At 31.6% G+C, this 12,998-nt stretch overlaps 1 protein-coding gene across 1 annotated transcript in view; it reads left to right on the top strand.

Moving 5' to 3' along the window:
- LOC146528432 (putative G-protein coupled receptor No18) overlaps positions 1-12,504 on the top strand; it is a 35,755-nt gene extending 23,251 nt beyond the window's left edge. Inside the window, exons 3-5 of the mRNA XM_085203570.1 lie at positions 7,286-7,514; positions 8,661-8,847; positions 9,634-12,504. Coding sequence (XP_085059696.1) covers positions 7,286-7,514; positions 8,661-8,847; positions 9,634-10,203 — 986 coding nt within the window. The 3' untranslated portion in view covers positions 10,204-12,504. The remainder of the gene's footprint in view (positions 1-7,285; positions 7,515-8,660; positions 8,848-9,633) is intronic.
- Positions 12,505-12,998: the final 494 nt, after the last annotated feature.

Raw genomic sequence — 12,998 nt, 5'->3', positions numbered from 1 at the left:
TTTATAATTATTTTTTTTAGCGTCACGCTGTATCCCGCACACAGCAGAATAGGCAGAGAGAACCTAGTGCTAAAACACTCCGTTCCCCATTTTCTGAAGCTGTTTACTACTGACAAAAAATACTTATACATAAAAATATATTATACTCGTATACTTAACTCCCCCCACATTGTACTTGTTATAACTTCTTTTTGTCATATAATTATTTATTATTGCAAAGGCGTGGCCTTGTTTGTGTCATTCTTTTGTTTGGAACAACTTAATATTGTTGAAATATGATGAACCTCTCACACAACAAACGTCAAGAGAACTTACCAGTAATGAAGTAACTGGCTAAGATAATACAATATAATGACAAAAGAGGCTTTATATGGAGTCTTTATGTTATATCAAGTATATGAGAGTATAGTGGTTGCAAATGTTATGATTGTGAGTTCCAATTCTACTTGGGGGATTCAATTCGATTTGATTGCCACAAAGAATGTTAATAAAGAAATTTTGACACTGCGTGTTGAGAGGCGGAACTGAACGCAGCGTTTGCTATAAAATGAAAATATTTAATATGTTATTCTCACAACTGGGAATCGAACCCACAACGTATACGCTCACATAAAAAATAATAGACTTTTCGTAGAGTCATCCTTTGTTTCGCATACAGCAGCGTATCTAGTGTACAAACACTCTGTTCCGCGTTTTTCAACCAATTTTATTGTTCCCAGATCGACAAAAAATAAAAATTAATTTATTCACCCGAATAAGAATCGAAATTAAAACTAATGAAACTAATGAAAATTGAACATACGACCAAAGATATACCTATAACTTAAACTAATAAATAACATCACTAAAATAACTACTGAGCTATAACGTTTATCGATAGCTATAAAATCTCTTAAAGTAGTAAACCCAAGTAAAATTTATTCGTATTTGCACTAGCGTATGAATGAAGAGTATTGGCAGCTCTGTTTACATTGCTTTGCCCTGGGTGAATTGCTTTCATAATCATTCTTCTTCTTTTGTTAAATCTTTTTAAATATTTTCTATTAAGTTCTTAATATAATATCTTTGTTTTTCAACATTATCTACGTATTTTTAGCTAGTTTGAGGTAAGTCATGGCGCAGAGGTACAAGTGTGCTACTGTAAATGGGACAGGTTGTGTATTCGATTCTTACTTGAGAAAATAAAATATTTAATATTTTCTCTGGTAACGACTCACAGGTGTGGTTTCCGCCACTTATAAAGAACCTAGTGTCGATACACTCTGTTTTCTTACGTGATCTTTACGTTATGCCAATATTTGTTCGGAATAAAGTTAATTTAGTGAAAAAAAAATGGTTTCTTCTGCCTACCTTATATATACTCGTATGTGGGTGATACAGCGTAAAGTTACAAAAGAAATTAAATTTAAAAAAAGTTACAAAAAATTCATAAAAAATATTTTTATTTAACAAGCAGGTGTACTCGTATGTTTTTAATTTGCAAAGTTGACGGCAGACGCGTCACTCTTATTATAGGATGAATGAGCTACTCGTTATTCTGTACATTTTACATTTAAAATACATAATATTCTCAGGTTCTTGTGGCGCAGTGAGTAAGGACGATGATTCTGAGTTCAATTTTCACTCAGAACAATCATTATTTGGAAATAAATTAATTTTACGGTCTTGGTACATAATGTAGTGTTAAATTACGCTATTCAACATTCATTTCTCGGACATCAGGCAGAAGGTGGGAAATAGCATACAAAGGCATCAGATTCTTCTTATTTTGTCACTTGACAGAACGTAGAGCTATAAATAACAAAAAATATGATATTGCCACTTGAGTAAATATAATTTTGTACTTGTCTCCTATGAGTGGCTCTATATTGGAGAAAATGTAACTTATTTATAATTTATATTCAATCACATATAAATTGAATGAAAGGTAAACATCTACGGAGAGTTTGATTTTTATTTGAAATTTATTATAGATATGTATTTATTATAGGCTGTATATGTATACAGCTTGCCTCTAACAGGGTAGGCACTCCGGTCCCCATTTTCCGCTGAATTCTGGAGCCATTAACGCCCTAAATAACGGAATTCAACGCCGTGCACGCTTGTGCCCCTGCGGCACGATGGCTTCAATCTTAGAATTTTGTTAAATTTGGAATTTAGACTTCTTACAAAAAATTAAAGTCCATATAGTAAAGTAGGTCCATATAGGTATCGTAAGCATTTGCAACGTCACGCGTCCTAGATTATTCATAAGTTAACACGAGAGATCATTTGATATTGACACGGTTTTAGGGTACTATGAGTCTATATGAATTATTAATTTTTAAAAATTAAGTTTTTGAAGTAATAAAATACTCTATTTAAGATTTTTTAAAGTTTTATTCCATAATTAAGAAAAAAATAGTTTTTATTAAAAGTAGTATTCTACGTAGTATTCTACGTAGCGGGACTTGAACGCGCGCCTCTTGTAATCTTGGTTTCCTAAAAAGTAATAGTTCTTATATGTATACATACATTTCCAATTCTTTAAATTTCATAGTTGAGTTGAGTTTTACATCCCGTCGGTTTAGAGAGTAAACCTGCTAACGGCCTATTAACCAAATTCTCAGGAGAGACAAGAAACGTTTCAATAAATCTTTCAGTATAATATTATCAGAAGATCTCGAATATTCATTTTCATTCCCTTCTGCAAAAAAAAAAAAAGTTGGACTTTGTATGTTTTTTAGGGTTCCTCAAAAGGTAAAAATTGAACCCCTTTAGGATCCCTTCATTGTCAGTTTGGTCGTCCTTCAAGATCTTGAGATCACGTGGAAATATCAAACTTAAAATAATATCACGGCAATGACCCCTTGAAGCATTAATCAAAAGATTCCTGCATTTATGTATAGATTTGGTTGCATTTTATATCCATACCTATATTATAAATTCGAAAGTAACTCTGTCTGTCTGTCTGTCTGTCTGTCTTTTCCGCAATCAGGGCCAAACCGTTAATTTAATTGTGATAAAATACTCATATAGAGATACTTGAGGGTCCCGGGATGAACATAGGATACTTTTTTTTTCTCATATTTGTAATATTTTCGTTATATACCAATATATTAAAATAATTAATTTGACAAGGAATTTATTCCGCCATGTTAATAACAATCGTCGCTACGCGTTGCTAAGCAACGGCTTGCAAAGTTTGCTGTTTTAAGAAAACGTCACCCACAGTGAGTTTGCTTAATGCATACATGGTGCGCGCCGATATAGATTTATACAAATCTCTTTATACAAATCATTAACAAAAATTAGATGATTTCTATAATTTGATATTCATCCTTATGAAAATAAATATAATAGTCACTTTTAGCATTTCATCTAGATGGAAATTATAGTTTACTGTATAACATTCTAATAAATAATTAAGATGTGACTGATTCCAAATGACCTAGCCTTCGGGCGGCATAATATGAGTATGACCGACGCGAACGGGCAGATGACTTTGATGATTTTGTAAATTTTTATAGATTTTCGAATTACTATTATTTTTTATGTAATTATTTGCTGCTTATAATTAATTTATCTCAGTTTGGTTATCTATACCGATGTTATACACTTAAAATATCGTAATTTTAATCATTTGAGATTTTATTTAATATTGTTCGCAAAAATTAATAATTATTTAATATAGAAAAATGTTTAGTACGCGCGCACAGCAAACTTTAGGTTTTTTTTTCTAATATTAAGAATTTCCTTTAGTTACTTTTACTTCTTTGGTTTGTTCATTTCGGTTACTCAGATATTTTTTCTAATAATAAATCTCCACTTATTATTATTTTTTAATTTATTTTAATGATTTAGGCTTATATTTTCGCGGGCGTAGCCGCGTCCGGGCCCACTAGTGAAATAATAAATTAACGAAATTAAAACCTATAGAATACTTCCCGTGGGCCTACAGTTAGGAAACTTGGAAGAAGTATGTATGTGCATTACGGAAAAATATACAAGAATTTTTAAAATTATTGTTTTATTACATTAATAAATGCCCCCAATAATAGATTTTGTCATATATTCATGATGTATAGACAGCAACCAGTTACAATTTTATCATATATATAGATTTCTAATGTAAGGATTCCTTCGATTAGATCTATTTCATAAACACTATGTATACAATCTGTGCATGATTTCACACTTTTATTTTCAATATCAAAATAAATTAAGTGTCCACGTAGCTCACCCTGAAAGCCTTTCAGATTAATGATTAACGATCGATGTAAAAGTGTTCTAAAGTAAAAAATAATTATCGTCATTTCTAGCTTTGTAAAATATATTAAATTTTGCAATAGATACATTGAAACTTGTAAGCTATACTCAGAAATTTCAATAAACTTTTAATTTCCATTAATTTGGTATGAAGATATAAGTATTTGCAGGAAATAGTTAAAATTTATCTCGAAAAAGCACTTCAGAGTGCATAAACTTTACCATTGCTGGATAAACTTTGGCAGCGCTTTACTAAATATTTAGTATTTATAATTACTACTTAGAAAAATGTGCACATTTTTTATATTCACATAGTGATAAGTCACTACATACTCATAATATTTTTTTTCCTTGAGATATTCAGTTTATTTATCAAAATTATTTAAGTGATAATTTGAAAACTAACTAAAATATCTTCCATTCATAAACAATGCTTCTTTTAAATAAATTTAACTCTCTTATATTATTTTAGAACCTGACATTTAAAACTTTATAGATTGTTGATCTCGTTCAGAAATAGTACGCAAACCTCCTATTTTCGGTTTGTGTATATTTCTGTTCCTTGTTTGCTTAAATGACACCACTTAGGTGAAGAATAATAAAATTAAAAATTAGATTAAAAATTTGATTGAGTAACAGTACTAGTGAGGTCGTAGTGGTCGTGTGCGCAGGAGCACAAGCGTTTGACTGTAAGCGATCGTGGGTTCGATTGCCATTCGGGGTAATAAATTATTTTCTAATAGTACATGTATTTCTTCGCTTTTGTACCAAGGCGCAGCGTTGAGTTCCGCTACTCAACACGTCATACCTGAAAATTTGCATTTAACTCTAACCGTGACGGATTGTGTAACCGATTCCCGCTCGGGAAATGAAATATAAGCAAGTAATGCCTCAAAAATTCGGTGGAAAGTGGGAAACAGAAATATCTTAAAGGATCCAAGGCTATACAAATTATTAACTTGATACAATGTTAACTATTCTAAAATGAATGTCAAATAGAAGACTATTTCTATTTCACTTAGCATATACATAATTAAAAACATTTTCTGTAAATATATTGCTTATACAAGTAGATTCCAATCCTTAAAGAAAGGTCATTTATATTATGAGATTAGTAATATAAATATTTTCCTGTTCTGATTCAAACTCCGGAAGGCCATTTAGGAGCTGTCTCTCGACAAATAATACCTTGAAAAGGAAAAAGAATGATATCAAGCGACTCGGAAGGTGAAGTAGGTACGTGTAAAAAGTACCAACTTATCTATAAATGAATCCAAAACTTTCACGAACTGTATTATTTTTTAAAGAAACGGTACCCCTATAGCTTATTTTGGAGCACATATATGTGGCTATAAAAACAAATGTTAAGAGTTCGATTCCTATTCGGGGGAATAAAATATTTTAATTCTGGTGTTGCCAAAGCGCGGCGTTGAATCCCGTCATTTAAACCGCAATGACTCTTGAATTTAGCCGGAAAATGAAGAACAGAGTGTCGTTACACTAGGTTACCTTTGCTTACCCTGCTGTGTGCGGGTGATGTCAGTTTCAGCAGATGTCGTTTTCACGCAGCTTTGTTGGAACAACTTTGGCGTGTATTGCAGTTGCAATTATCAAAACGACAATGGCACTAGAGCAATATGAATAGAATACCTGTTCATGAAACGTAACGTACGAATTTGTATGTCTATATTATAAAGATGAAGAGTGTGTTTTGGTTGAACGCCCTAATCTCGGGAACTATTGTTTCGAATTGAAAATTCTGTTCATGATGCATGGTTTTATTAGATATGGTTTTATTGGATATGCGTACAATAGAAATAGAATAACATTGAAATATGTTAACTTTCATTTTTTTTTTTGATCACGCAAGTAAAGGTATTTCGTGTTGATAACGGAACTCAACGCTGCAGTTTCCCTCATTACCATAAAGAAAATGATTAAGCTATTAATTATTTAATTTCCTCATCAAATCTATACTAAGAGAGTATGTTATAATATAACAAATTTTATTTCTAAAGTACAAATTCTTAAGCCAAATAAAATTAAAATTCAAACTAACATCCACCAAATGAACACCCATCTCGTTAATAGTGTTTACAAATACTCGTAGCAACGTGTAGACAAGAGTGCTACGTTATTGCATTCCGTAGCAAATGGGAAATAGAGTTTGGCACTATCTGCTTATAGCTTATACGAGCTGAGAACAGCTAAAATAAATAGACATCTATACATAAAATATATAACGTTATGTTCTTTTTCAAATTAGAAATCTTTTTATTATTTTTGTTTTGTTCTTATAAGAAAACAAAATGTATGAAATTGAAATATTTTAATGTTATTGTATATATATATATATATATATATTTTTAAAAATAATTTTAATCTGAAGTAAGTTTTAAAATGTTTCATGTGTGACTATTGCAAATTATTCTAAGAGTTAAGAGTTGTTTTTGGCTTCACGCTGAATCCTGCACATAGCAGACAGCGAAAACTTGGGAACCTAATGTTAAAACATTCCGTTCTCCATCAAAACACTTCCTTTCCTCACTTTCCGCTGAATTGTTGAGGCATTGCGTGTTGAATGGCGAAACTCAATACAGCGCTCTACCTCGACATCAGAGAGAAGAACATGGAAATATTAAATATATAATTTCCTCGAAATTATTTATTTAATAGCACCAGAATAAAACGATATCTATTTTTAGTGTTATATCAACGTCGTGATCAATATCAATTAGAAAGGCATCAATCAATAATTCAAAAATAATTATGGAACAATTTCTATAATTTCCACGAAAATAACAACAATTACTTGATGGATATCAATAGTTATTAATTTAAAGCAACCAAACATTGTTTTGCTATAATTATGTATATTGATCTCATTTTTTTTATCCTGCAATTTTTGGGATTTTTCGGTGCCGGAACTAAACGCCGTGCCCACTCGTTACCAGAGCGAGGAATGAAAATATTGAATATGCATAATATATAACTTTAAAAAAACTGAATTAAGTTAATTGTATTGTTATTCTTATAGGTAGATGGGAGCTAGGCTGGATTCTATGCGATATATGGATAAGCTTGGACATCCTTCTGTGTACAGCTTCCATACTTTCCTTATGTGCTATCAGCATCGATCGATACTTGGCTGTGACGAGACCGCTGACTTACTCTAGAAGAAGAAGATCGAAGAAGTTAGCGCTAACGATGATTTTCTTTGTCTGGATAGCAGCTAGCGCGATTACATGCCCTCCTATGTTTGGATGGTAAGAAATTATATTTTTATAGGTTTTTATTGGGTTGGTTTGTTACAATGTTATAATTTTTCAAAAACTGAATTTGACTTGACTTAGTGGATTGGACTGATGAAAGATTTAGGACCTGAACAAAGGAATTTTTCAGAGGTTACTAGAAAACCACTCGGACTTGCCTAACTAAGGCTCATATAATTTATGGCCACATTCTGTAGTACGAAAATTGTGTTTTGTAGTTTATCTTGAAACTAAATTATTTTAATAGAGATAGTATGTATCCACTTTTATCTCTTAAAATTAAGCCGAAAAAAATTATATGTTGCAGTTTCAATTTGCAAATGAAAGAAATATTTATCTAAATATATATATTTATGAAAAAACATGATATTAAACAGAAATTAGACAAAATTAGTTTCTCTGGATCCTCATCCAAAGTTACATTTGAACCTACTATCACCCCTGGTACTATCACCCAAATATTTCTTGATTATCTTTACCGATTTGGTTAAACAATGTCCATTATCGGGCTAAAATACGCCATGCGCTATTGGACTTTTATCCCTCTTTTTTAAAAAAAACAAGCAATATACAATATACAATATTAAAGTTACTTCATAAATCATTATAAAATTAATTAATGTATTAAATAAATAGTCTCTAACGTGGGATTAAAATGTACTACAAACTGAATGGTATTTGGCTGTTTATGGTTTTCCAATATTTTAATGTTATAGTAGTATTAATATGTAAATTGCTTTTAATATTTAAGTGATATGTAGTTTTGGTTATATAAAGCGTATTGGGTTCGAATTTTATAAAATTAGATAGAATTTTCTCAGGAATAAGTATAGTATTATTTAAATTGAGGTTAGTTAGTAGGTTAGTATCTGATTATAAATATGGGGTTCAATCTCAATTAGAATTATATTTTATTTATGTTCATTTGCACACACGATGTCTCAAAATAAGGCAGAGAGAAAGGAAATTAAATATTCATTTCCTCGAGTGGTAATCGAACCCAGAACCTGTCGCATTTACACTTTGCGCTCCTACGACACGACTAGCACTAAAAAAATATACTAGATAGACTTAGAAAATAGAAATAGAAAAATAAAATAACTACAAATAGAAAATTCCAACCTGCTTTCTCATTCTTAGGTACGAACCAGATCACAACCAAGGCGGGGTTTGTCGTTACAATCAAAATCCTGGTTACGTGGTATTCTCGGCCATGGGATCCTTCTTCTTGCCCATGATTGTCATGGTGTACGTATACGCGAGGATATCTTGTGTGGTTGCACGTCGCCATCATCAGCTAGCCAGTACCACTTCGAAATGTAATAAGGTAATAATAAATATATGGTAATAAGGTGGACTTTTAAGACATACGTGTTGTTAGTCGTATGTGCATAATTTTATTTAAGGGAACAGCGTTTGAGGAGGCAATCGATTTCTTTTAAGCACTAGTAGACATAACGTTGTGGTTTTTCTACCAGTGCTTAGAAGAAATTCGAGCTTTCTCCGTTCACCGTCTAGGGAAAACCTAGTATAAAAACTCTCCGTTCCCCATTTTTCGCCCAATTTCTAAGACATTGCATAGTTATTGCCGAAACTAGGAACCATAGGGAAAACGAAAATAATACATTCCCCCGAGTGGGAATTAAACCCATAATCTTTGTGTTTGTAGTCCAACTCTGAACAGCTATAGCCTCATATTAAAAATATTATTCATATTATAAAATAACAATGTATGTAAATATAGTCGTAAATATAAGAAATATCATTTGCTGATACACGCTCATACAAAATCTTCTACGCAAAATACGTTAGATAAACGTTTATACGATGGATGTTCTTTATATATTTTATACATACTATTTCCTAGTACTTGTACTAACTTCTTGAGGGAATATTTAAGTTACTCCTAGAAAATTAATGTTATAATGAAGTAACATACAGCCACAACCATACATACAGCGGGAATACATAATACAGCGGGAATTGGGGAATGTAGGAGAGCTCTATGGGAGGATTTCTCGGAATTTCTAGAGGAAAGGGAAAAAACGGGATTTCACGACAAAATTGCAGGCTACAACTTATATGGTATAACAACTTAATTTATTTCTTTCAGAAGAACAACCTGTCCTGCATAAGGACAGAATCCGATTCAGGATCCGACAAGCTTTCACTTCGACAAACCGCCTCCAAGCAACCGTCAAAAACATTCACTCAACACAGCGAAGTGTCGATACAGAGCGACCAAAAATGCCCATGCTGTTTCAGAACTGAAAAACGACGACAATCCCGTTACAAATCTAACGAAAAAGAATCTAAATTTTATAACGAAGTACCTTTTAAGAGTAATTTTAAGTATAAAGGAACTAATCGTCATAGGAATTACTCGGTTAAAGAACACATGGAAAATAGAGTTTCTTCACTACGCAGAGAGACTAAAACTGCTCAAACTTTGAGTTTGGTAGTTGGTGGCTTTATCGCTTGTTGGTTGCCTTTCTTTTTATATTATCTTGTCACCCCTTTTATACCGAGTAGCTATGTTAATTCAGTCCTAATGTATATATTAACTTGGCTAGGATGGTTCAATTCTGCTATAAACCCTTTCATTTATGCATTTTATTCACCAGATTTTAGAATGGCCTTTTGGAGGCTCACCATTAAAAAATGCAGGCGAAGCAAGCGTTAGTTAATAAAAGTTTAAAAATTATATTATACAAAGATTTGTATAATATGAGATAGTGAAGTAGGTATTTATGAAATTAGTCGATGATTGTACAGATTTAAATTAATATTAAAATAAATATTTGAAATAGAATTATTAAATATAGAAAAAGAATTATTAATTTTATACTCGTAATTACTTGTCTAGGATATGACCAGTTGTATATAAAACTCTTCTATATAACTTTAATTCTTACAATAAAGTATTGAAATTTAAAAATTATTTACCTAAGTAATTTACCGTCATTGAGTTCTGCCACCCCATATGCAATGTGTCAGAATTCAACAGAAAGTGGGGAACGGAGATGTTTTAATGAGAACGGAGTGTCTTTACGCTAGGTCCCCAGGTTCCCTCTGCCTTCCCTGCTATATGCGGAATACAGCTTGAAGCTAAAAAAAAGTAAATGACATATACCAAAAATACGAGTTTATTCACGCTTATGTTACGTTAGCTTACGTTGTTTTTAAAGCCATATTTCAAGTAAGAGCAAACCACGGATGTGGCAGCTATAACGTTGAACTTGTTGTACATTACGTATAAAATGTTATTTAACTTTGTAAAAAGTCGTTTCAAGGAATTTATGATTTTTAAGTTTAATGTTATGTAAATAGGTATATATGTCTGTCGGTAAGTGTAGGTTTGTTTTTTAACCTTTTTTTTCATTTTTTTTTCAATTGTATCCCACACACAGCATGGTAAACAGAGAGAACCTGAAAACCTGGTGTTAAAATTACCATTACTAAGACACTTCCGTTCCATATATTTCACCGAATGCTTGTGGCATAGTGTGTTGAGTGGCGGAACCCAACGCCGCGTTTTCCTCCTTACCCGAGTTAAGAAATGAAAATGTTAAATATTTAATTCCCCCGAATGGGAGTCCAACCCAGAGTTTCACTTGTGTCCCTGCGCTACGGCTATCATACTTTGTAAATTAACACTAAATATTACGCTTATTAAAGGCACTTGTCACCCAGTGACAAAATGTCTGTATGCACGATGGTTGTAGGTTCTATCCCACTCAGGGCAAATATTTTTATTTCTCCGCTCTAAGACAGTAAAAAAATTAAGTGACTATGTTTTCTCTGCCTTCTATACAAAACAGACAGCAAGAACTCATTCGTTTATTTTTTTTAATATGTTCATTTTTAAAATTAAATGTTTTGCATATTCTGCACACAAATAAATGATTTCATTACTTAAAAGCGTGAGAGCCACTTTTTATTTTCTCAGTAGTACTTAAGCTTATTCGTTATATAAGAATATAAAGTTAACAATAATTATTTATGGACGCAGAGTTGTTATGTAAAAATTTCGTAATATTCGTTTTTGTTAGCTTCACACTTATTCCTACATATAAAAGGTAGAAGAAACCTAGTGTTAATACATTCCATTTTACACTCTCCACCCATTTTACGAGATATTGCGTGTTAGGTAGCGAAAATTCAAAGTCACGTTTTATCTTCTTACATGGGCGAGGAAATGAATATATCTAAATTCCCTCTAATGAGATTAGAGCCCACAATCATCGTCGTGAGATGAGATCCACCACTCAACACAATATATCATAGACTCAAAGGAAGGTGGGAAATGGGGTGAGTCAATATCTATGTAAATGTATTTATGTTTTCCCTCTGCTATTTTCTATCGGAATGAGTTTCCAACGCAACTGAACAAATATTAATTATTAATTTTAATTAAAACTGACAGAACATTAAATTGTCTGTAAGGCTTAGTGTATATAGTGATTATTTCAGGTAATCCCATAAATACTGAAAATAGGTTCAGGCTTAGTAAAGTTTAAATCTCAGTTTTGTTATTAAATTAAATTAAATTAAATTAAATAACCTAACTAAATAGTGAAATATTTAATATTTTCATTTCTTGCCACTCAACACACAATGCCTACAGAACGGTACAGAGTGAAGCCAAAAAAAAGTTTATGCTCTTGCTTGCTTGATGCAATAATGAAAAATTTGCACTTTTTTAAATAATTTTTCATTTATGTGTATTGTATTGTATTATTAATAGATATTGATCTTTTTTCTGTGATATTACATAATATTTGAGCTTTCTTAAATTAGTTGCGTATTAGTCGAAAATATTTTTTAAGGTAAATTACAAAAACATTCTGTCTAATCTACAATGCATATTTGTATATTTTGTCCATGTATAACATGTATAATATAAATATCAAAATGTATACTTTTATTATAGTTCTAGTCAATTAGAACTGCAAGTTTGTGATAAATTGCAAGAATATATAGATTTTACAAGCAAAGCTCTTTTTTATTTATATACCATTTATACCATTTTTCTTAAGTCTTTAAGTTGTTTGAGATTCGCGACCCAACATGCATATTTAAATTGACTATTCAGCCACCCTACTATACGCTGCCTAATGCACGGTCAATATTATCTTTATTATCTTCTCTGTACTGAAACAAATTCGAAATGATTTTACTGATGACGCCTTCTAGAAATAAATAAATAATAGTCCAGATGATTATAAAGCGAGATCATTTAGCAAATGATTTTGCTGTTAGATATGTTGCTACAACTTCATGGCATACAAATAAGCCTAAACCCTATTTATGTTTGACTGATGTTGGTAGGTTCGAAATACTTACTTAATTTAAAATGATAATTCACCAAAATCCAAACATAATCTGCTAACAAATCGGTGAAAATACCCAAAAAACATGTGATGATGAAGCAACACAAATGTTGATAACCTCTTTCTTTTTTGAAGTCAGTTAAAA

The sequence above is a fragment of the Heliconius melpomene genome, chromosome 19, assembly GCF_056956725.1.
Source record: "Heliconius melpomene rosina isolate 202511_hmr_F chromosome 19, ASM5695672v1, whole genome shotgun sequence".
Taxonomy (NCBI): domain Eukaryota; kingdom Metazoa; phylum Arthropoda; class Insecta; order Lepidoptera; family Nymphalidae; genus Heliconius; species Heliconius melpomene.
The sequence above is the reverse complement of the archived record's forward strand: the minus strand, read 5'-3'. Positions and strand labels throughout refer to the sequence as shown.